The sequence below is a fragment of the Podarcis muralis genome, chromosome 1 (genome assembly GCF_964188315.1).
Source record: "Podarcis muralis chromosome 1, rPodMur119.hap1.1, whole genome shotgun sequence".
Lineage (NCBI taxonomy): Eukaryota > Metazoa > Chordata > Lepidosauria > Squamata > Lacertidae > Podarcis > Podarcis muralis.
The window spans coordinates 79063909-79086138 of NC_135655.1; the positions used below are offsets into that span (position 1 = coordinate 79063909).

The 22230-nt window shown below is 44.2% G+C and overlaps 1 protein-coding gene across 1 annotated transcript; it reads right to left on the bottom strand.

Annotated features, from left to right (window-relative positions):
- Positions 1–35: 35 nt before the first annotated feature.
- Positions 36–21675, bottom strand: INCENP (inner centromere protein). Its single transcript, XM_028736637.2, has 18 exons — positions 21470–21675; positions 19071–19215; positions 17451–17558; positions 16095–16804; positions 14898–14934; positions 11849–11876; positions 10839–10929; positions 8135–8186; positions 7548–7662; positions 7327–7464; positions 5325–5434; positions 5118–5238; positions 4660–4782; positions 3811–3983; positions 3209–3323; positions 2903–3001; positions 1475–1625; positions 36–348 (listed from the first exon to the last, which is right to left on the bottom strand). Exons 2-18 carry the CDS (start codon positions 19205–19207, stop codon positions 146–148), a joined length of 2511 nt encoding a protein of 836 aa, XP_028592470.2. The 5' UTR covers positions 19208–19215; positions 21470–21675; the 3' UTR covers positions 36–145.
- Positions 21676–22230: the final 555 nt, after the last annotated feature.

Consider the following 22230-nt stretch of genomic DNA (forward strand, 5'->3'; position numbering starts at 1 on the left):
CTCTCTTCTCCCCATCACAGAGACAAAAACTGCCCTTAGAAGTGCAACATTTATTAATATAAACAAGAAAAAAGGGACTCAACATTTAAAACAGAAATAAACTTCTTGAACAAAAATACCACACATCCATGAGATCTAGAAAACATCATATCTTTAAAGCATATGGTACATTTCTGCCACCTGGGAATGGTGGAGAGTTCCACACTGCAGAACTGGTGCGTTTGAAGTAACGCGGCTTGCTCTTCTTGAATATTTCTTCTAGTTTAGGGCTCTTCACAACTCCAAAGAGGGCAGTGGTGTCAAGTGGTTTGTAATACTGATGTATGATTGCCTGGCTTAGTAGATTTCCTAAGGGAAAGAAGAACAGCGTACAGTCAGTTGAAGCCAATTAACCAAGTTTTATGTGCCATTAATAATGCTCATGAAGCACTCAACTCAAAGATAGTAGGTTGCATCCAATGAACCTAAGAGCCTGCTGGATCAGGCTAATGGCCCATCTTGTCCAACATTTTGTTCTCACAGTGAACAGATGCCTAAGGGAAACCAGCAAATAGGATTCAAGCACTATGGTTTCTTGCAACTGGGGACGTTCCACTGCTCTTGTGAAAGACTTTCCATTAGCACAGTCCATTTTTTAAAAAAAGGCGAGCATGGACTGAACAGTCTTTTTTTTTTTTTTTTTTAAAAAGAAAGGTGCCGTTTCATTATATCCCAGACTCGGCTTTACAGAACAGAAATACTGGGCATCAATACAGGGATGTAATTTTTATGTGTTCTATACAGTAAGCCCACAACTTATGCGAACGTTACATCCCTAAAGCCAAAATTGCATCTAGTCAAAACACATTAGGTTAAATCCTGGGTGGGATTGCCAGTGTCATTTCCCTAGAACCCTGCCCCCTTTCTAATTTTTTTAAATTGTGATGCGTATAAAGCTGAATGCACTTAAGTTAAATGTGCATAAGTGGTGAGCTTACTGTTATAATAAAAAGGTAAGTAAGTAAGTAAGTAAGTAAGTAAGTAAGTAAGTAAGTAAGACAATGATGTACTATATATTCTCAAACGACTTGGAAGTACCAACACCTGATTCCTAGCACTTTCCTAAGTTGCAGGCTGGAAGTCAGAAAAAAGCTATTCCCCCCCCCCCCCCCGAGAACAAAGATATTAATAAACACTCAAGTACTTGAGCATAAACATTAAGTAGACAGCATTGCAAGCTTGGTCAGACTAAAGGTTTGTCTATCCCAGCATCCAGTGGCCAGCTAAATGCCTCTTCCTCCTTTAAACCTAGTATTCAGGGGCATGCTGCTTCTGAACACACAAGTTCCATTCCGCTATCATGACTAATAGCAGCAGATAGACAAATTCATGGAGGAAAAGCTAGTGGTCTTTGCACCTTCACCATCACACCTTGAAGCAGCCCATTCCATACAGTAATATAAGGAAAGTTCAACTATAAAGGATTCAAACAAACCAGTAGCCCAAGCAGGTATGGGTTTGCGGGGTTGACTCTCATCATCTGTTGAATCATCACTGTTCAAATCCATTCCATAATTATTCACATCAATCTTGGGCTGTTTAGGGCCTTGTGGTGTCATCGGGTAGGAATTACAGCTAGTAGAGTTCTGGAAAGAAGATGAGGGGAGAGCTAAGTCACTGGGTATAGAACCAGATTTTGCTGGCAAAGTTACAATCACAGAATTGTAGAGTTGGAAGGACCCACAAGGGTCATCTAGTCCAAACCCCTGCAATGCAGGAATCTTTTGCCCAACATGGAGCTTGAACCCACAACCTTGAGATTAAGAGTCTCATGCTTTACCAACTTAGTGTTGTTGCTCGGCGCTAGAATCTCAATACAGCCTTTTAGGAAAGAACTTATTCTATCAGAAGAGCATGATGAATCACCAACACCTGACAAACTACGAGTCAATATGGCTAACTTCACCCAGCAGCATGCCCCCCCTCAATTAAAACACACTGAAACCAATCATGCCCTAGGCCCTCTGACCTCTCGTTCCACCAGCAACAAATCTCTTTTCAAAGTTAAAGAAGCACAACTTTTCTTACAATGGCCACATCAATATTTTTTAAAGGTGCCTTCTTTTATACAGTACAGCGTTCTCCTTTGAGATAACCATCTGTCAACCAGCAAGAAGCTGACGGTCCAAAGCAAAAATTCCAAATTCCAGTTATCATTAACAGTTTATTTTTCACACCAACTATAGCAAACCCCACTTGCCAACAGATCTGTACGTATTCTCCAATGTGTAACATGCGTCTAAATATTCTTCCTCATTCACAACTACCTCCTTTAATTGGAGTGTATGTTTTAAATTCTGCCACTGCACTTTCAAGTTATGTCTCTGCCTACGAAATCCAAGGGGGTGAGGGAGAAGAGATGGTAAGATTCTCAAAATTCTCACATGTATGAAGTAAGTTAACCAAGAAGGGGAAATAGGGTCAGCAACAAAAGACCCCCCCCCCCACACACACATACAAAGTGGGAAGCAGCACTTCAATATTTTGCAATAAAAGTTTACAGAAAAGTATATGATTTTGGCATGCTGCCCTTTTCAGGGTTTAAGATATATTGCTCCATTTAATGTAGCTGTTCACTTAAGAGCAGCCTTCCCCAATCTTGTGCCCTCCAGGTGTTTGGACTACAACTCCTATCATGGGAGCTGCAGTCAATCTAGTGCTCCAGGTTGCAGAAGGCAGACTTGGAAATAACTGGGTCAGAACAACATGTGTTCAAAGCCTTTATTAAGTGGCCTCAAGGCACAGTGAAGGTAATGTGCCTCTGTGGGTAAGCCTGTGCATTGCAGCACATGCTCTCTTATAGAGCAAGTCAACAGGGCCATCATTACTCCTTTCAATGCCTGATCTGTGGTTTGTAGCTCACCTCGATAACCACTGTTGTATTCAGCTGTTTGCTGGAAGCCTTGGCCTCAGCCTCAGAAGCAGCTTTCTCTCTCTTCTCTTCTTGTTGCCGCTGTTCCTGCTAAAACACAAAAAGGCCACACAGTGCTGTTGATAGGTCACTGCTCCCACCCTACACTTGATGACACAGTGCACTCCAGGAAGAAGCATACAGGGTCTGTCAATTTAAATTTCCCCTAAAGCAACCGGACCCAGATTTGGGGAGCTGAAAACATACCTTTTAGTATAAGGAATATATTAATGTGATAGAAACATGAGAGCCACTTACCAATTTCCTCTCCTTTTCCTCTAACTCTTTTCTGAGTCGCTCCTTCTCTTTGGCTGCTGCTAAAACCTCTTTATGCAGCCGAGCAGCCTTCTCCTTCTCTTTCTGCTCATGCTCCCTTGCAGACAAAAGACACTTCATTACCATCCAAAGAAAGAAGGGGATCATGACCTTAAGCATGACCTGTACACACAGCATTAGCTTGAGCAGCACTCCCAACAGCCTGTGGAATACACCTTGGGGCTCACATCATTCCCCCCTCACAGCTTCATCCACAGCCATATTTTTTAGATTGGTGAACAGAACACCTACCCTTTCCTGGGGTGGGCGACTGTTGCGGCCTGGCCCAGCTCCCTCGGGGGTGGGAGAGCAGCCCCATCCTCCCTTTGGTGCTAGCTGCTGGCTTCAGCTATGACTGGCAGTGGGGGATGATGGGATTGTCTGCCATTTTTAGAAATTTAAACTGGCCAGTATTAGCCTTTGAAGGGGGCAGGGTATCAGCAGCAGACCAGGAGGAGCAAGTTTTCACTCTGCCCTATATAGACTGGCTGTGCTGAGTGACTGGAAGCCTTCTCAAGTGGGTTGCTCAGTCATTCTGTTCTTACCGCTGTGCTTGGAGCCTCTCCTGTTCTCGCCTCTTCTCTAGTTCTCTCTCAGCACACAGCTTTCTCTCCCTTTCTAGTTCCAACTGATGCTGCTCTGCAATCTTTCTAGCCTTTTCTTGTTCCTCTTCTTCCCGTTTTTTCTGCATTTGCTCCTTGTGCCTTCGCTCTTCCTCCTGAAAAGATAAACACAGCAGGCTAGTGCTATTGCACTCATGCCCTGCTTTGGGACTAATAATAATAATAATTTTAAAAAATAAATTTATTTATACCCCGCCCATCTGGCTGGCCACTGGGACGAAAGGATACTGGATTAGACAGGCCTTTGATCTGACCCAGCAGGGCCCTCCTTATAAAACAAAAAACTTTTGCCAACTCCTCTTAGTATAATGACCTAAAGAGCTGTAGTGAAGTCATATAGATTATGCATAAACATCTGCATGGCATGAATCAAATCCTCAACTCCACCTGGGACAACTACCCTGAAGTATTCAATTGCTATTCACCTATGAAACATAGGTGAATAGCAACAGTGAATACTTCAGGCAAGACAAACTTATAAATTAGACTTAGATTTCTAGTAAAGTTTCCCCTTCAGGTTGTCAACCTCTGAAGCTTGATGAAGAGGCAGACATTATTATTTTTTTAAAAGATCCTTAACTGGAGCTATATACTATGCTAAAGTAGCAATTACCTTAAAAATCACTACAGATTCGGTGACCATGAAAGACATAGAAATACTTGAAAGCGTAGCCTCTTCAAATCCTGCAGCTACATGGCTTTGAATTTAGCCTCAACAGGGGTGCGCCTACTGTCCTACATGGCCAGCCATCCCCACACCCCTGCCCTTACCAGCTGCAGAGCTCTTTTTTTACGGGCATCTTCTTCTTGTTTCCGCCGGGCTTCAAGTTCTTCCAACTTCTTGGCGGCTACCTTCTTCTTAACTTTGTCCTCTGCCAGTTTTTCCTCACGCACCTACAATAGGTTGTGTATATCTTGCCATTATACAGGTCATGTTTCTTTTAAAAACAAGATAAGCCTAAGACAGTAATGTAAGAGATATGTCCTTTATAACGTACCAAACACTCTAAGCCCTTCACTGCTTTAACAAGACAAACACATGGAGGGAGGGACTTATTGGGTTGATAAGGCTATCAGCACAATCCTAACCAGGTCTACTCAGAAACTAAGTCCTACTGAATACAATGGGGCATATTCCCCTGATGAGAGTGGTTAGGATTTCCAAAGAGATAATTAAACTCTGAAGAACACATGTTTCCAAAATGCTCTCTGGCCATATTCATGTTCACCTTCTCATTTTTCTCCTCATGCTGAGCAAGCTTTTGCTCAAGCCGCCTTCTCTTCTCTTCTTCCATCTGCTCTACCCGTTCCCGAGCCTGCAACACCTTGCGAAGGCGATCTTCGCGCTTCCTGATGGCACACAGGAGTTCAGTTAGAAAAAGCTCCAAGGCAAAACCAGGAAAGGAGTAACTGGAAGGATGTCTATGTATGCATACCGCTTTATCTCCTCCAGCCGCTGCTTTTTCCCCTCCTCCAGTTTCTGCCTCCTTAGTTGTTCTGCTTCCTCCCTCTTTCTTTGGGACTCTAACCGTTCTCTTTCCTTTTGCTAGGTAGGGAAGGAAGTTCATTAGCACACATGAATAAAATGATGTGTCTGTTAAATTACTGTAATATGGAAACCCACCCCCGGTAGAAGACAGGCAACAGAACTGGAAGGAACTATTCTCTCCACTGTGGCAAATGTTCCTAACAGTGAAAACATCCTTTGCCGTGAAAGTGTAGTAGCTACAAAAAGAGAGCACAAATTTAGCCACCAATTTTCCCCAAGAGCAAGATAGGCAAGAACTGCTCAATCCCTCACAATGCCTGTTCTACACTCCTCCCCCCCCCCCAGCTAAATCACAGCAAACAGTTAGTGATTAGACAACACTCTCTATAGTACTTGAATGCATTGTTAAACCTAGAGCATGCATCTTTTACTTATTTCAGAAAGGCTTTGATGCACCTTATGGTGGATTGGGTAGGAAGAATCACATAGCAACAACACGCTGGTAATTTCTGTCTACCTTCTTGAAGTATTGCACCCTACACTTCCTGATACACATGCAGTCTAGAAATGCCCAGACCTCAGACAAGACATCAAGTGATTTGACAGGTAGATCCAGCACAAGACAGGGCTCCTTTGCCTTCAGTTACATAGAAACAGATGCTATTTCCACTATCACCATCACACAATATTGACAGAAGCAACACACCTGCAAAAATTCTTTCATTTTGGGTACTTCTGTCAATATCCATGCATGAATAGAACTTGTAAGGAGTATAAAAATGCAGCAGCCAATATGATTGGGCTAGCTCATGGTAAAAAAAAAAAAGGGTTTTATCTACTGCCTTAGATGAAAAAAATGAAGCTGATAGGTAACCTTAGCCTTTTAATCTGCCCAAAATAAGCTATGTAGTTACTTTCTAACAAACGTAAGGAAGGAGGAAAATAGGCATCCCTATTTAGAAGGAAGTCTTCCTGAATTCAATGATCATACCATGTAAGTGTGCATAATGGAAGTGAAAAAGCTCTGGACCACCAGAGCCAAGGCCAAATCCACCAATGCAAACTGAACCAAGACCTTAAGAATGCATTTAGTTTCTTTTTTGCACTTTATTCTAAACTTAAAATAATTAAACAGAAAAAATGTTAAGACATTCAAGAGAAGAAATGGCAGTTATTGATTATTGTGTTTTGAAATGGTTGTGGCTTTCTTACTACAGGGAACAAAATAGCACAATGCTTACCCATTATCTACTTTTTAGTAAGATTACCCTAATAAGCACTAAATAAAATGCTAGAATTCCATCTTAAAAAGAGGAAGCAATGTTAAGTCACTATGCAGGTTAAGAATGCCATTAGATAACACAACATGTTAATGATATACAAATACAGCTACTGTGAGACCAAATGTTGTTACTTACAACAAACCCCCGCTGTACGAAGAGAAGATTGAGACATAATTAATCCCTTTGGAAGTTAGCACCCAAATTATCAGTATTTCATTGCCAACAATACAAAAGAACTAGACCACTAGTTGATATAGGATTTGCCCTATTCAACTCTCTTCACCAAATGACAGCAATCTGCCATGCTTCACCAGTCAAGCCCTGTTTAACCCAAGAAGAAATAATGGATTTAACCAAATGGCATGCAATAAACTTATGCTAAAAGATCACTAAAAAGCTAAGCTATGGAGTGGGGATGGAGTAATTCATAACCTGCAGTCAAAGACATAAGCTGGTTAGCTCAACGCAAAGGAGAAATGTTGCTCTCATCCAATCCAATGTCAGTCCTTTCAGTCTCTTAAGCCCTCTTACTCTTAAAGCTCCTCCTTCCCTTAAGCCCATGTGAAGTTTTTGTGCAATTTATTTCTTACATTTACATCCATCCTTTCATCCTAGGAACTCAAGGTGGTATACATGGATTTTTTTTAAAAAAGGACTTCACTCTACCTGGGGAGTGGCTTGGATAGGAGTGTTTTGTTTGATGAATGATTTCATGGTTGCACTTCGACTCAAAGAGCCAGGGGTCATCATGAGCACTCGGTTCTTATGCACTGTATGCAAGAATGTCTTGAAAGGACGGACAACCTGAAAAATACAGGAAGTGATCAGGCCCTGGAAGGCAAATGATGGGACCTGGTTCGCTCCCAAAGATGGAATTCTCGACTTACTTTGCTGGCAGGGCACTGTGGAGATACAGGCCTTTTCCTTGCAGGGGAGAAGTCCTCCTCTGAGTGCTGTGCTTCATCTTCCTCATAAACTGCTCTTTTATAGCTTGGCTTCCTCCTGTAAATATTAAATATTAATACAGGGTTCATTTCATAGGATGCACCAGCAGAGAAGTCAACCACCTCCTTGTCTCAGAATTACCAGGGGAAGTACAGGACTCTGGCTCCATTCTCTGTTGCTTAGGGTCCTTTGAGGCCAGAAGAAATATAGCTGCTCAGTTAAGTATTTTAATTAACTATCCTCTCACATAGGAGCTACCCATCAACCAGCCAATGGACCTGCTCTCCTATTCTCATGATGCTTGCAGTCTTCTCTGAAAATCCTCTCTCTCCGCACAGGAGAAAAAAACTGTAAGAATACCCATCTTGTATCTTCCCTTCACTTCCTCTCCTTCCATTCTTCCACTGTTTAGATCCTAGCACCTTCAACCTGCATACAGGTGTCAACCAAATAGAACAATTAAGCACCTAATCCTCAGATATCATCATCTTGTTTTGCTCCATGGAGGTTTTGTCCGAAGAAAACATACCTAGCACTCTGGGGCTGCTTTTGCACCTCATCACTCTTTTCAGAACTTCCCCCTGCATACAGAGAAAGAGAGCTACAATTAGTGATGGTGGAAGTATTTTATGTAGCAAAGACCTGAAGCCAAAGTTGTTTAGTCAACAAATGGATGAATACTTCTAGTTGTCAGGGCAGAGTTGATATTATTATTAGCCCTATACCATAGATCTCAGGGCAGTTCACACCATTAAGTTACAATATAAAAAAGGCAAAATACATAATAAAAATAAGAACAGAAACAAACCAATAAACCCACCCCCCTTCCACAAAACATTTAAAAGGGAATCAGATGGTAGTCAGCCAAAGGCCAGGTTAAAGAGAAACATTTTTCGCCTGGCACCTAAAGGTGTATAATGAAGGTGCCAGCTGTACCTCCTTGGGGAGAACATTTCACAAATGGGGAGTACAGTTCTGTAGAAAAGGACCATTCTCATGTTGTAACCTTCTGGACCTCTTGTGGAGGCACACAAAGAAGGGCCTCAGAGGATGAGGGTCTAGGTAGGTTCATATGGAGACAGGCGGTCCTTGGGGTATTGCTGTTCTGAGCTGCTGAAGGCTTTATAGGTCAAAACCAGCACTTTGAATGGGGCCCAGAAACTAAATGGCAGCCAATGCCGCTGAATTCTGCATTAGCTGAAGTTTCCGAACCATCTTCAGAGGCAGTCCAGCACTGCAATAATCTAATCTAGAGATGTACCAGAGCATAGACAACAGTAGTTAGGCTGTCCCTGTCCAGATAGGGGCACAGCTGGGCCACCAGCAGAAGCTTATGGAAGGCACTCCGCATCACTAAGGCCAACTGAGTCTCAAGAGATAGCAATGGTTCCAGAAGCACCCTCAAGAGCCATACCCACTCCTTCAAAGGAAGTGTAACCCCATCAAGAGCAGGCAACTTCCTAGTCATCTGATCTAGGGAACTGCCCACTAGCAGTGTCTCAGTCTTATTTGGATTGAGCTTCAGTTTGTTGCCTCTAATCTAGTCCATTACTAAGGCAAGACAACAGTCCAGCACATCCACTACCTCTCCTGCAGATGTAAAGGAGAAGTAGAGCTGTGTGTCACCAGGATATTGCTGACAATGTACTCCAACCCTCTGGATAACTCCACTCAGTGGTTTCATGTAGATGTTGAACAGCACAGGGGATAAAATCAAACCTTGAGAAGGCTCCCCCACATTGAAGGCTCCATGGAACTGAAGAACACTCCCAAAGCAACGCCCTCTGGGAACAACCATCCAAGTAGGACCAAAAACTCTGCAAAGTGGTGCCACCCACCCATAGCTTGGGCAGCTGCACCAAAATGATACCATGGTTGATAGCATTGAAAGCCACTGAGAAGTCAAAGAAAATTAACAGGGACAACATTTCGCCTGACAGTGGTCCTCACACAGGGCAACCAAAGCAGTTTCTGTGCCAAAATTGGGCCTAAACCTCCAATAGATATAGAAAATAAGTTTCCTGCATAAGCGCCTGGATCTGATCCAGGAAAGAGACACAAACAACTGGTTGGTAGTTACTTAGATTTTCCAAATCCAGGGAGGATTTGTTAAGGAGTGGTTTCATCACTGCCTCCTTCAAGTAGGCAGGGACTAGCCCCCTCTCGCAAGGAGGCATTAATCACCTCCCTGGCCCAGCCAGCTTTCCCCTCCCCACTAGTTTTTAACAAGCCAAGAGGGGCAAGGCTAAGAGCCCTAATGGTCACCCTGACCAATCCAAGCACCTTGTCCACATCCTCAAGCTTTACCAACTAAAACTCATACAACACAATAGGACTAGCCAGTGCTTTCCAAGTTTATACTGAACAGCAAGAGGTGAAACCTACTTTAGACTAAGCATATTGCCAATACATGATGAGATTTCATCCTTATTCAGCAAATATGCAGGAATACATTCTGTGAGTCTCTTGGGACCTGGCACCTGCCTAGCAGGCAGGCATCTTCCAACATACGCAAGACCCTTTTTCAGTTGGGCAGGAAGAGGTTAATCTGAAAGTTGGGCATATTGACATTAGTCCCTTGTCATGGTCAGATCACTTCCGGTTGAGATTTATGAGGATGGTTTGGCCTTGGAAGCTGATGGATCCAGTAGGTTTCCAGGTTGCTCTGAGGGATTTTCTGGCTGATATGATGTGTGCTCCTGTCAAAGCTCTGGCTGACCTCTGGAAATCTGAATGGCTCAGGCTGTTAACATGACCACCCCTGAGCGCCACTTCATGGAGCTCGTTTGGCTCCTTAGTATACTCCAGAGCTTAGGGCAAGGAAACAAGCTGGGGAACAACTCAAACGTAAGTGGAGGAAAGATCCAGCTGAATGCCTGTGTATGTGACATAGCCAAATTTGCTATGAATTTTTATAGGACCCTTCCTTTCCAAGACCTCATGGCAGCATACAGTGCTTCCTCACAACAATTTTTCAATGTAGATTAGTTCAAGAGAAAACTGGCTGAAGCTCACCTCATTAACTTCATAGCCAAACTAGGATTTGAACCTGGACTTCTCAGTCAAACACTAATACACCATCTACTATACCACATTGGCCAGTCAAGTCATTATTTTTGCTTGAGCAACTGAGCATCTTGCAAATAGGCTTGTAAACTTGCCTTTCCTCAAAATACATTCTATCCAACTCACCGTTTACCTTCTACTGCTACTTAGCCAAGGAGTATACTGACCTTTGTCATCTCCATCTTGTTCCACAGGTTTGATAACTGCTTGCATACTGGCCTTGTGAGAACGAAGGGACATGCGAGGGTTCTCATCAACCTGCAGCAAAGGCAAATTCCTTCTCAGTACAAGCCCCTCCCATAGATGTGTAATCACTAGACAACTAAGTGGGTCCTTTAACGATTTAGCACAAATAATGTTAGGCAGACTAAGCCCCTTCGAGTATCTCTAAAAATTATGTTGGCACTTCAGTGAGAGCCATAGGAAAGAAGGCATTCTAGGACAGCACTCAGGTTCACTAATGTGGAATCCAACATGCACAGGCTCAAATGATGCAATCATGAACTTCAAAGGATTGACTGCAGATTAAGTCTGTGTGTGTTTAACTCTGAACGTGCAGTTTCTGTCAAAACATCTCATCCAGCATGTCAGTGTTGAGCAGGTCTGGAGGCAGGACAGATGTACCCTGAAGATGCACCATGGAATGTCATCCAACTCTTCCATGCACATTACACTCCCCCCTGCTTGAGTCTGGATGGTTGCTAATCACACAGTTCTACCCAAAAATGAGTCACATAGAGTTGAGTGGGGCTTAAGGTAAAGGTAAAGGTACCCCTGCCCGTACGGGCCAGTCTTGACAGACTCTAGGGTTGTGCGCTCATCTCACTCTATAGGTCGCTGTCCGGAGAAACTTCCAGGTCACGTGGCCAGCGTGACAAGCTGCATCTGGCGAGCCAGCGCAGCACACGGAAACGCCGTTTACCTTCCCGCTGGTAAGCAGTCCCTATTTATCTACTTGCACCCGGGGGTGCTTGCGAACTGCTAGGTTGGCAGGCGCTGGGACCGAACGACAGGAGCGCACCCCCCCCCCGCGGGGATTCGAACCGCCGACCATGCGATCGGCAAGTCCTAGGCGCTGAGGTTTTACCAACAGCGCCACCTGCGTCCCGCAGTGGGGCTTACTGCTGGGTAAATGGATTGTGGCCTTAAGCTTCTTTTAGTCTTCTTTAGAACTTACCTTCTGAGATGGTGGCTCTATCATCAGTCTAAGAGAGAAAAGGTATGCATATTTTTAATAGTAAAAACTTTGCAAATTCCTTTCATGCTCCTATCTTGCAGCATGAGTTTTAATTGGTCTTATCATTTCATTGTATCTTTAAATGCATTGAAGTAATGAAATGAAGTTATCAACCTATCAGCTGAACTCTAGCCTCAGCTCATACTAGACTACAGAAAGCCCATACAACACCTCACTGCTGCCATGCTTTCAAAAATAGATTCACCATTTCCTTTCTTTTCTGTCTGGGTACAAGTCTAGTTATTTAATACAATTTCCACAAAAAATACATTGTGTATGTGGTGTCACTGACAACTTGAAACCTGTGCAGAGGAGTGGCCAAGATGATAAATGGTCTGGAAACCAAGCCTTATGAGGAACAGTTAAGAGAGATGGGTATGTTCTATTGAAGGCCTTAAAGGCATCCAGGGAAAGTAACAATACTGACATTTCTTTAGACTGCAATTCATAAATTATATCAAGAACCCTTCTTACCGATCCTGCAATGCTTCAAAATGGCATGAAGCATGTCCGGTCAGGGGAGATGTAGGAGGTTATAAAAACATTCAAGTGCTTCACTATAATGGCAGCGAAAAGCTTAGCATCCACATTTATAAGTGCTATTGGTCTGTACAAGTCCACTTTTGTGGAATCTTTACCCAGCTTCAGAGTTTCTTAAAGCATAATGTCCATTCCTTCCTTTTGCAAGATAGAGTCTACTTCTGCTCTTTTAACAGCAGCACTAAATCCTTTACATTAAGCGATCGCGCTTTCACCAATCTACAAGTTTCTACCATAATGTGGAGGGAAGTTCAGCATATAGTAGGGCAAAAAAAAGAAAAGGAAAGGAAGGAAAAGACAGAACTACCATGAAGGACTGTTAATAGGGTCGAGAATAGCAAGACTTGTACTGTCAGAATAAGTACCTAGACTTTGACCAGATCTATAAATAAAACAGTGAACTCTGTAAACATAATTTGCCAAGAATACAGGCTTCAACCAGCAGGTAGTCATGGAGGCAGTGGAGAGCTGCTCCATGCAATCTGGGCTTAGGTGGGAGCAAAAGGGGGCTGTTACAATATCTCCCTGTCCTCCCTTCCTGCCACAGGACTGTCAGAATCATGGCTGTAGTAAGGCTGTAGCAAAAAGACTTGAGTGGCCATAGAAAACTATAGGGCATGCAATGTATTGTTTGTTCTTCCCCCTTTGGTGAACCAGGGTATGTTTCATTCTCATTTGGGCAGTGTTTAGTGTTTTCTGGAAGCTGGAGCTGAAGCATTTTAAGCATATTATCAGCCTGCTGTATGTGCTTACAATCCACGCTCTTCCTTTGTGAGGAACAATAAGCTTATGATATGCCTGCTGCTTTCAGAGCAGTTACATATACTGTACATGAAAGGCTCTTCTGAGCATGGCAGGGCTAATTAATCAGATTTTATTCGTGGAATCATTATATTTTATATTCCAGATATTCCCAATGACTTTGAAGACTATCCTTGAGCCTGTAGTGATCAAACTGTCTCTTGGAGTTTCACCTGCTCAGGAGTCTATGAGCCCACTCTAAATCCACTGGAGGCAGAGAGATTCATGGTCCTGTTGATTATAAATGCATCCGTACCTCCCCCTCCCTCTTTTTCAGGTAATTCTTCTAGCCTAAGTGCTACATAATCAGTTGTCATTTGGAGCAATTGAATTTCAGACTGGTTTTCAAGGGCTGTATTCACAGCTTCATTAGCTGTTTTGGAAATTTCTTTACGGTTCCTGATAGTGTGTCAAACCATCTTTCAAAGGGGGCTAGAGTAGTTGCCCAGTCTGAAGCTAGCTCTTGCTGGATTTAGGTTATGTAAGCATATGACTCTCTATCATCCCACATTTAGAAAGCTGAGCTCCTGCCTTTTTGTTGATGTGCCATTTCAGAGTCTGAGGCCTTGTCCAAGTCCTCAGAACAGATGTTTCCTCCCTTAAATCAAGTTTTAGCATTTTGCTTTTTGGACTTTGTAGTCCCCGGAGCATTACCTTATTGGAGCTGTAAATTGCTGTTGTCAGAGCTGCCCTAGGTCCCAGCTCACAAAGGACCAACGCCAGTTCGTTGTTATATAAAACAGTCTTTATTGAAGCTCAGTTTCGCTTTCACAGCCGTGGCGCGCAGCTCTACATCTCAAACTCTAGACCGCCGAAGCTCCGTCTGAGTCTCCTCCCCCCAGACACCAGTTTAAGACTCTAGCCTTGCTCCACCTCTTCCTTTGCTCTTTCCTCCTCTGGGTCCGCCTGTCCGCTGGGGTCTTCCCCTTCCTAGACTCTTCTGACGCTGAGTCCCCTGAGTCTTTCCCCTGCCTCCGACGGGCTTTAGGACCTGGTTCCCAATCCGGGTTTTCTGCTGTCCTGCGCGCCTGTACATTCGAACTTGGCGCGCGCGCCCAGCCGGTCACCTTCCTCCTGACCGTTACACTGCTCTTGTCACTGCTTCCCCCTTTGCGGAGGCTAGCTGGATCTGACCTCCCCTCCGTTCCCCCACTCTCCGATAGAGGCGTGGTCAGTCCTGACTCATCTTCTCTCCCTGCTGGAGGAGACGCTGGCCCTGACACATGGGACTCTTCCCCCCCGCTACGCTCTGGTGGGGAAGCTGGTCCTGATCTCCCGCTGCTGCTTTGGGAGTCCCCGCTGGCCCCTTGCTTCTGGTGCGTCCCCCCTGGGACCCCTCTTGCCCTGACCATCGGCGCCCCCTTCTGGGAATCTTCTGATTCGCTGGAGAGGCTCATGGAATCTCTCAGGTCACTGTCATTCTCCCCTCCGCTGCCCTCAGATTCTTCCCCTTCGCTCTCCATTTCCTCTCTCCCCTGTGCCTCTGCTCCTGAGCCCCTGACAGCTGTATTTTAAATCGCTTTTTAAAGCCCACTTGATCTGTTTATCTTCTTGTGGTAGTTAAGCTACCATTTAGCTCCTCAGTTAGCCACGTCTCCTAAATTATCACTTTAAAAAATAATAATCTAAGATTCTAATTCCAACTCACCCAGATTCAGTAATTTCTTCAGCCACAGCAACATGACCTGAATGAGAAGAGACATGAGGTTACATCTCCAACAAAGTCAAACATCCGCAGAAGCATCCTGGCTCTTACACTGCACCTCACAATATATAACAGCATCCTGGACCTCCTTAAGCACCACTGGGGTCTACCATGGGCTAAGGGACAAGTGTTCAAATTTTAAAATCTTCAGTACTGGACAAATAATTTGATGTGACTGGAAACGTTTTTGCTAATTCCGCCTGGTAAGGAGTCTGAAACACATTCTAAGACAGACACCTAACCATGGTTAATTTATACTCCAGGACTACTTTCTGTAGCATATACAGAATGCATTAGCTTCCCTACATCACAAAATTGTCAGCAAGCAATAAGCTGGATGCAGCTGCTCCTTTTGTAGCTGGAGGATGAGAGTAGGATGTTGTGATGTGCTTTGTGAGGCAGTGTATACAGATCTCCTGGTGGCCACTGTTTTTCTTTTATTTAAAATGTTTACTGCCCATTATTCACTGCACATGCCAATTTGAAAGCAGGTTACAAATGAACACAAATCTACACGCATCACTGGCAGGCATCCCAAACATTTTATGACCATGCCTCTTCTCATTGGAGCCTCTGGCTATGCACAATTTATGTAAGCACCTAACAGTGACTGTTCCACAGCAGCTTCATGTCTCTGGATCACTTTCCTCTGAGATACAAAGGTGATACAACGCCCAAAACTGGCAGAAGACCTACCTTCTCAGCTGGCAACTGATGGGCAGCAAGTATGGGACATTTTGGCAGCATCCACCTATCCCAAGATCCAACTATTGCTAAGTGCCCCCAAAGCTAAATGATAGCAGTAGGTTTCCCCTAGATGTACTTAAGGCCTGCACCACATTACTTAGGATAGATTTAAAAAATAGGAAGCAGATGTTTCAAGACAAAGTCTCACTTGAGTATAGAGTAAAATTATTCCAATACATCACCTTCAATTTTAAACCTTACTTTTGCCTTGAGTTATTGGAAACTACAAAGTAAGTTATCAAGAGAGTGGAAAGAAGCCTAACCAAAATAATAAATAAAGAAATAAATCTTAAATATTGGAAGCATTTTGCAGTTCATATCAAGCTAGCCTGCTACAAGGTAAAAGCAGCAACACTTTTTTTTGTACTCTTATCTCACATTATTGAAACTTACAACTTTCATGCCTAGCAGATAATGACTGCTGGGATGTTTTCCGCTTTGACAAAGACTTCCGACTAGATCTCCGGATCATTCTTTCCCTTTTAGTACTGAGTGAGTATCTCTCAGCCATAGAGGCTCTGGAGGTCCTGCTTAGGCGGACTGAGCGACGGTTTGCTTTTGAAGTAGTGGGTGCTTGTGAGCTCTGTTTTAACTTCTGAGCAGCCTCTGATTCAGAAGCCCAGCTGTCCTCTTGGTTCTGGGCACTTGGTTCTTGGTTCTGAGTACTGGATTCTTTGTTTTCAGCGGCACCGGGTACTTCTGCTATTTTCATCTTGCATATTCCCCGTCCCTCTTTTATTTCGGCTTCAGGAGTTTCTTTCGCCACAAGGCAAGTTTTGGTCAAAGGTGATCTCTTTATAGGAGACCCCTCCTCAGATAATTTAAGAATCAAATCAGCTGTATCTGTCTGAGGTAGCACTTTTTTTGCCTGCAGTTCTGCACTACGCCTCTCATTAGCACTGATTACTACTAGTGGTAACCGATCTTTGGCTAAATTGAAAGATAGTTTCTTAAGAGAAGCATCTGAGACTCTGGCAGATGAGGCAGCCCGAGATCTAGTAACACGATGACAAGGGGAGGCATTCTCTACATTAATTTCCAAGTTTTTCCGACTTCGGGTAATCCGTTTGGAAAATAACCGAGTACTCTCTCTTCTTGACAACCTGATAAAAGAAACACATTGTAAGGAAAGCAATGGGGACTAAGCTGACTGCGTGCCAAAGCTGGCAGAAATGGAGTTATAAAACCAATTTGGTGTTGCAAGGGACAATAGCGTAGCTGAACTGAAAAATCCTAGACAAACTGAGTGAGAAATGTTACATCAACAATTTACCACTTATATATCATTCAAATCTTGGGCTGATGAAATTACTGTGAATCAATATTTATTTTAAAGATTTATACCTTGTCTTTTGATTCAGGGTAACTATGTTGCTTACAACAGACAACAGACTAAGAGACTGGCTGATGGACAGGGACAGAGAGAGGGATTCCTTTCAGATTTGCATCCTGGGACACCTGGTAGATGGAATTAGGAAAGTCCTATCCTTGTTGTGATGTGCTTTGTGAGGTAGTGTGTGGAGATCTCCTGGCGGTAATTATTTTTAATTTTAATAAACATTTACAATCCATCCCTCATTACAAAAGCACAAAAGGACACATTTTAAAATCTTCAAAACATATTTAGCTAATCAAATACCGTAAACATTGCAACCCAATCTAGACATTTTCCTGAAGTAAGAACTAGGAATTTTAAACATTATCTTCCAGATTATTCCCTGCTACTTAGCCCACAAATACATTCCCTACCTCTTTGTAGCAAAGTGATCATTCTTAACAGAAGAAAAACGCTTCTTTTTCCTATGACTCTTCTGTGATGGTGTTTTTGGCATCAGCTCAGGTTCATCACTGGAGCCACTATTTTGAGATAAGAGCAGCAGTTTAAATTCTGGTCTGCCAAGTGCCTTTACCTAGGAATATTGCCAACTACTCACTGAATGGCAATTTCTTATTTCAGACCAATTCACACAATTCATGCTGTAGGATTGGAACAATCAAGGTATCGATTCCTACAGAGGTCAAGCTATTGGAGACCGAGAATGTCAACATTTTCCTCAGAAGCAATGGCTTGATGACAGGTTAAAATTGCAGATATCCCACTTTCATTCAAAGTTCATCTTTCAAGTTCTCGTTTTGGTAAAGACTAGGAAAAAACATTGAAGTTCAGGATATTGTTTGCAGCTTGGGATTCTTTTACCAAAGCCAGTCTGGTTTCTGACCCTGGCACAGCATCAAACTTCCTGAAACCCAGAGACTAATGACACTGAATAAGATGGTAGCCTGATACAATAAAATTCTGTACTGTACTACATCTGATGGAGTAATCACTTTGTTGTATACTCCCACATGAGAAAACACATTAATACTGTAACATATTCTCTAATAATATAGCATATGAGAATTATATGCCCTACAATTGTAGCTTTAGCTTCCAAGCATGTAATCTCGCTTTGGGGTAAAATCCCCCAAAAAGCTCAACAGCTTCAATCCTAAAAAAGAAAAGGTCAACAACTTTGCTCGGCCCTCACGGTGCTTCACTTCATCAAATCTTTTTGAAAAAAGTTTGTAACATCCAACCAGAAGCATTCTCTGGAGACTGTCTTGCCAGAGTAGTGTAGGCTCTGGTTATTTCCCGCTTGGACTACTGCAATGTGCTCTACGTGGGGCTACCTTTGAAGGTGACTTGGAAACTACAACCAATCCAGAATGCGGCAGCTAGAATGGTGACTGGGAGTGGCTGCCGGGGACCATATAACACTGGTCCTAAAGGATCTTCACTGGTTCCCAGTACGTTTCCAAGCACAATTCAAAGTGTTGGTGCTGACCTTTAAAGCCCTAAATGGCCTTGTCCCAGTATTATTATTATTATTATTATTATTATTATTATTAATAATTTGAATTTATATACCGCCCTATACCCAAGAGTCTCAGGGTGGTTCAGTATACCTGAAACATTTCTACCCCCATGGCTCAGTCCAGACACCAAAGTCCTGCTGCTGGTTCCTTCACTGCGAGAAGCGAAGTTACAGGGAAACAGGCAGAGGGCCTGCTCGGTAGTCCCTGTGAAATGCCCTCCCTTCAGATGTAAAGATAAAAAACTACACAACTTTTAGAAGACATCTGAAGGCAGCACTGTATTGGGAAGTTTTTAATATGTGATGTTTGATTATGTTTTTAGATATGCTGTAAGTAAATATCTTTTCCTTGCATATTTACCGTTGCCTTGATTTAAAATTAATCTAGCATGGGTGACAAACCTAGTCTTAACCTATTGTATATACACAGCTTATGGGCTGTTGTGATTTCAATGGATTCATAGAACAAAAAACTCATGCTTTGGGGCACCATTTCTAGATCTCTCGCTCATACCTCGTAAACATCTTTTTAGCCTCTTCAATAATCTCATCCATCCACACACAGTCATTGTTGTCAATATTTTGTAGAAATTCAGCAAGTTTCTTCCTTGCACGTTCTTCCGGCATCACTGGGTTCCCCATCTTCCACATGGCTTGGCCTGCAAAAATGAAAGAGACTTCTTGCTCAAGGCACAAAAAAACAAAAATCCATTGATCTCCCCACAAAATGGTAGGAAGCATATTGCTACAATGTAAAACAGCATCATGTTGCAAAACTCAAATAGTTTTCTCAACCTTCTGCCTGCCTCCTGTACCTCAAGGCCACTCTACATCTTAAAAACAGAAGTGAGCAAAAGGCAGCAGGGTCTGTGGCTTTCACTACACATCTCTTGCAAAAAATATAATCAGACAGCCAGTGTCTCAACTGCTGCAACCTCTCACATGTTCCCATTAAATATTGTTATAGTGGTGGGGGGAAACTATACCCTAGAAATTATTAAATGGTTGGATTTTGATTACTGGAATGTGAAGGGAGAAATATAAGCTGCAGAGAAATTCCTGAGCTAGCCTATGCAAAATGACCTGGCCAAGCTAGGGCTACTAAAAAAAACACACCTGTCCACAGGTGCAAACAGAGACAGGTATTTGGAAGGTTGCCATGGTAACTGTGTTTGAGGCAACAGGAAAAGGGAACCTGGTAGCAATGGGTACTGGGAAGAAGCAGCAGGAAGAGGGCTAGGATCTATCTTTGGGTGGGCTATCTGCAGAGTTGGGTTGGAGAGATGCCTTGGACTCCAGGGCTGCACTGCTGTGGGGTACAAGTTCCTTTTGAAATGACCATGTTGTAAGGTCTGGAATCCCTCCATGCAGACTAAAAGTGTAAATAGGTGAATAAACCATATTTCTTAAAGCTACAACAGCCTCTGCCGTGTCTCAATTTTCCAAAGGAACACAGACACTGGGTGAGTGCCTGGAGCCCCATGGACTCTTGCCACCATTTGGCAGAGAGACGGGTAGGCACCCAACTATACACCATTTTTTATTTAAAAAAAATACATGTTGTCACGTATGCATTGGGACAGGAGGAACGCCTACTTCTGTAATGTGTGACACAGCCCTGAGACTGCAATCCCATGTCCCTAAATGCCACAAAGTAAAATGGGTCTTGCTCCAAGTTAGACACAAATTTACAGTGTTCAAAATTAGCCAGGTGCTGAGCATTTTGCACCTATCGGCCACTTGCGACCAAGTGAAGATGCCTAGATGCCAGGATGGCACCTGACACTGCCACCATCTGGAGCTGCATGTCTGGGGATCATTGGATCTTGACTGTTTCCACACACTAATACCACATCCTATAGAATTCTATCAGTTATATTTTACCCGCACAATCAGAATGAATTTCAGGAACCAAAATGCTTTTGCTGTGCAGCCTGAGCAGGAGTGGTGAACTATGCTATAGTTAACTGCTGTAGCTCCCATTCTCCTCCCATTCCTCCTGTTCGGGCTTGCCCTGCTAAATTCAAACCTGGCAGCCGAATACGGAAACTAAGAGACACTCTTGTTACTGAGAACGAGCTGATGGAGAGTAAATACCCCTGAACTTGTGTATGCTTACAATACCTCCCTGCAGCTTGGTCTGACCCTCAACCCACCAGCTCCTGGAGTCGCCAAGCAGCCTGGCATCCCCTCCAAGTAGTTCCCAGGCTGCAGCCCTATAAAAGACCCGCATACCCATGAGCACTGGGTGGAGCTTACTTCTGAGTAGACATATTTTTATTATTTTTATTATTATTATATTTCTATACCGCTTTATATATTTTTAGAAAATCTCAAAGCGGATAACCACTTGATGCTTCTGCCTTGCCAGCCCCCTCTGGGGAAACACCACGTCCTATAAAGAGGTTGCGCGGGGGGGGGGGGGAGAGGAAAGCTTCTGAAGCCCAAGGAGAGCATCCTGCAGCGAGCAGAGGAAAAAGGAGGCGGAGTACCACCAGCAGCCACGACCTCTTCGCGCACCAATTTGCATTCGAGCCATGCAAAAAGAACAGGTTTTTGTAAGCTCCTGTCCATTCCCAAACACAAGCCCTGGTCAGTAGCACACTGGTGTTAGGCATAAAGGCCATGGACGAGAGTTAGTGAGAGGGGCAGAATGGATGACGCCTGGAGGGTCGGGTAGATATACCTGGAGGGCCGCATTTGAACCCCCCCCCCCGTGCAAAGCTCTGTAAGGCTCCTCAGGCGCCCCTCCGCTCCAGACACCCACCACGCCCGCCGAGACGCCACCTACATCCTCTCCCCGGCTCTCTGCCGCAGCCGGCCGAGCAACGGCCGGTGTCCCCAAGAGACCGACCTCCGAAAGCCTCCCCTCGCGCCCCCTTCCCCCCCCCCCTCCACGGCTTGTAAACTCACTTGGGCTGGGCCCCCGTCGCTCCGCCGCAAGTCCCGTTTGTCCGGCCGCCGCACGAGCCGGAGAGCCCCTCACGCCAAACGAGAAAAACCGCCCAGGGTTCGGTACGTCAGGCACGCCGCCCGCTCCTATTTTCAAAGAGCGTCACCGCCGCCGCGCTCCAATGGGAAGCGCGGTTTTTCAGAGCGGTGCCTGCTATTGGCTCAGACGCCACTGGGCGAGACAGAGGAGGGGAAGGGCTCGTAAGTCTTTCCGCCGGCTCACTGCCTGGCTCTGAGTTTCCGCTTAGTGCTGGAGGGAGGGAGGGAGAGGGCGGGCGGAGGTGAATGGCGCGTTCAAACTTGGGGGGGTTTAAACATCAGCGCGGGTAAACCGGAGGTAGCCGTTCGTGCTCGCTGCAGCCTGAGGCTGTTGGCTTTTGGAGAATTTTCAGCAGAAAATAACAAAAACTGGGGCAGGTCTGGGAAGAAAGCCTTCACCGCTGCACTTTAAAAGGGCTTTAACAGCCCCGACATATTTACGTTTGCACTGGTAGGACAACGTTCTCGTTTCCTTTCCATCGCGCACGGACACTAATGTGAGCTTACAAGAGCCCGACCTCCTTTCTTTGCTGGTCCAGCTGCCCAGTCCCAGCTCCCATAAAGTCCCACACTTCTCCTTTGTCTCCAATAATAGCTGTGCCCTCATTCCTCCCCCGCCCCCCGCATCAAAATTCAAAAATAAGCAAATGGCCCCGTCATCGAACAAAGGAATGGTCAGTCTC

Coding starts and splice junctions, on each gene's coding strand:
- INCENP (XM_028736637.2), bottom strand. CDS start 19,207: ATGTGGAAGATGGGGAACCCAGTGATGCCGGAAGAACGTGCAAGGAAG. Junction 7,663..8,134: donor AAGCAGCCCCAGAGTGCTAG/GTATGTTTTCTT, acceptor TAATATTTACAG/GAGGAAGCCAAGCTATAAAA. Junction 5,239..5,324: donor CGGCTGGAGGAGATAAAGCG/GTATGCATACAT, acceptor GTGTGCCATCAG/GAAGCGCGAAGATCGCCTTC.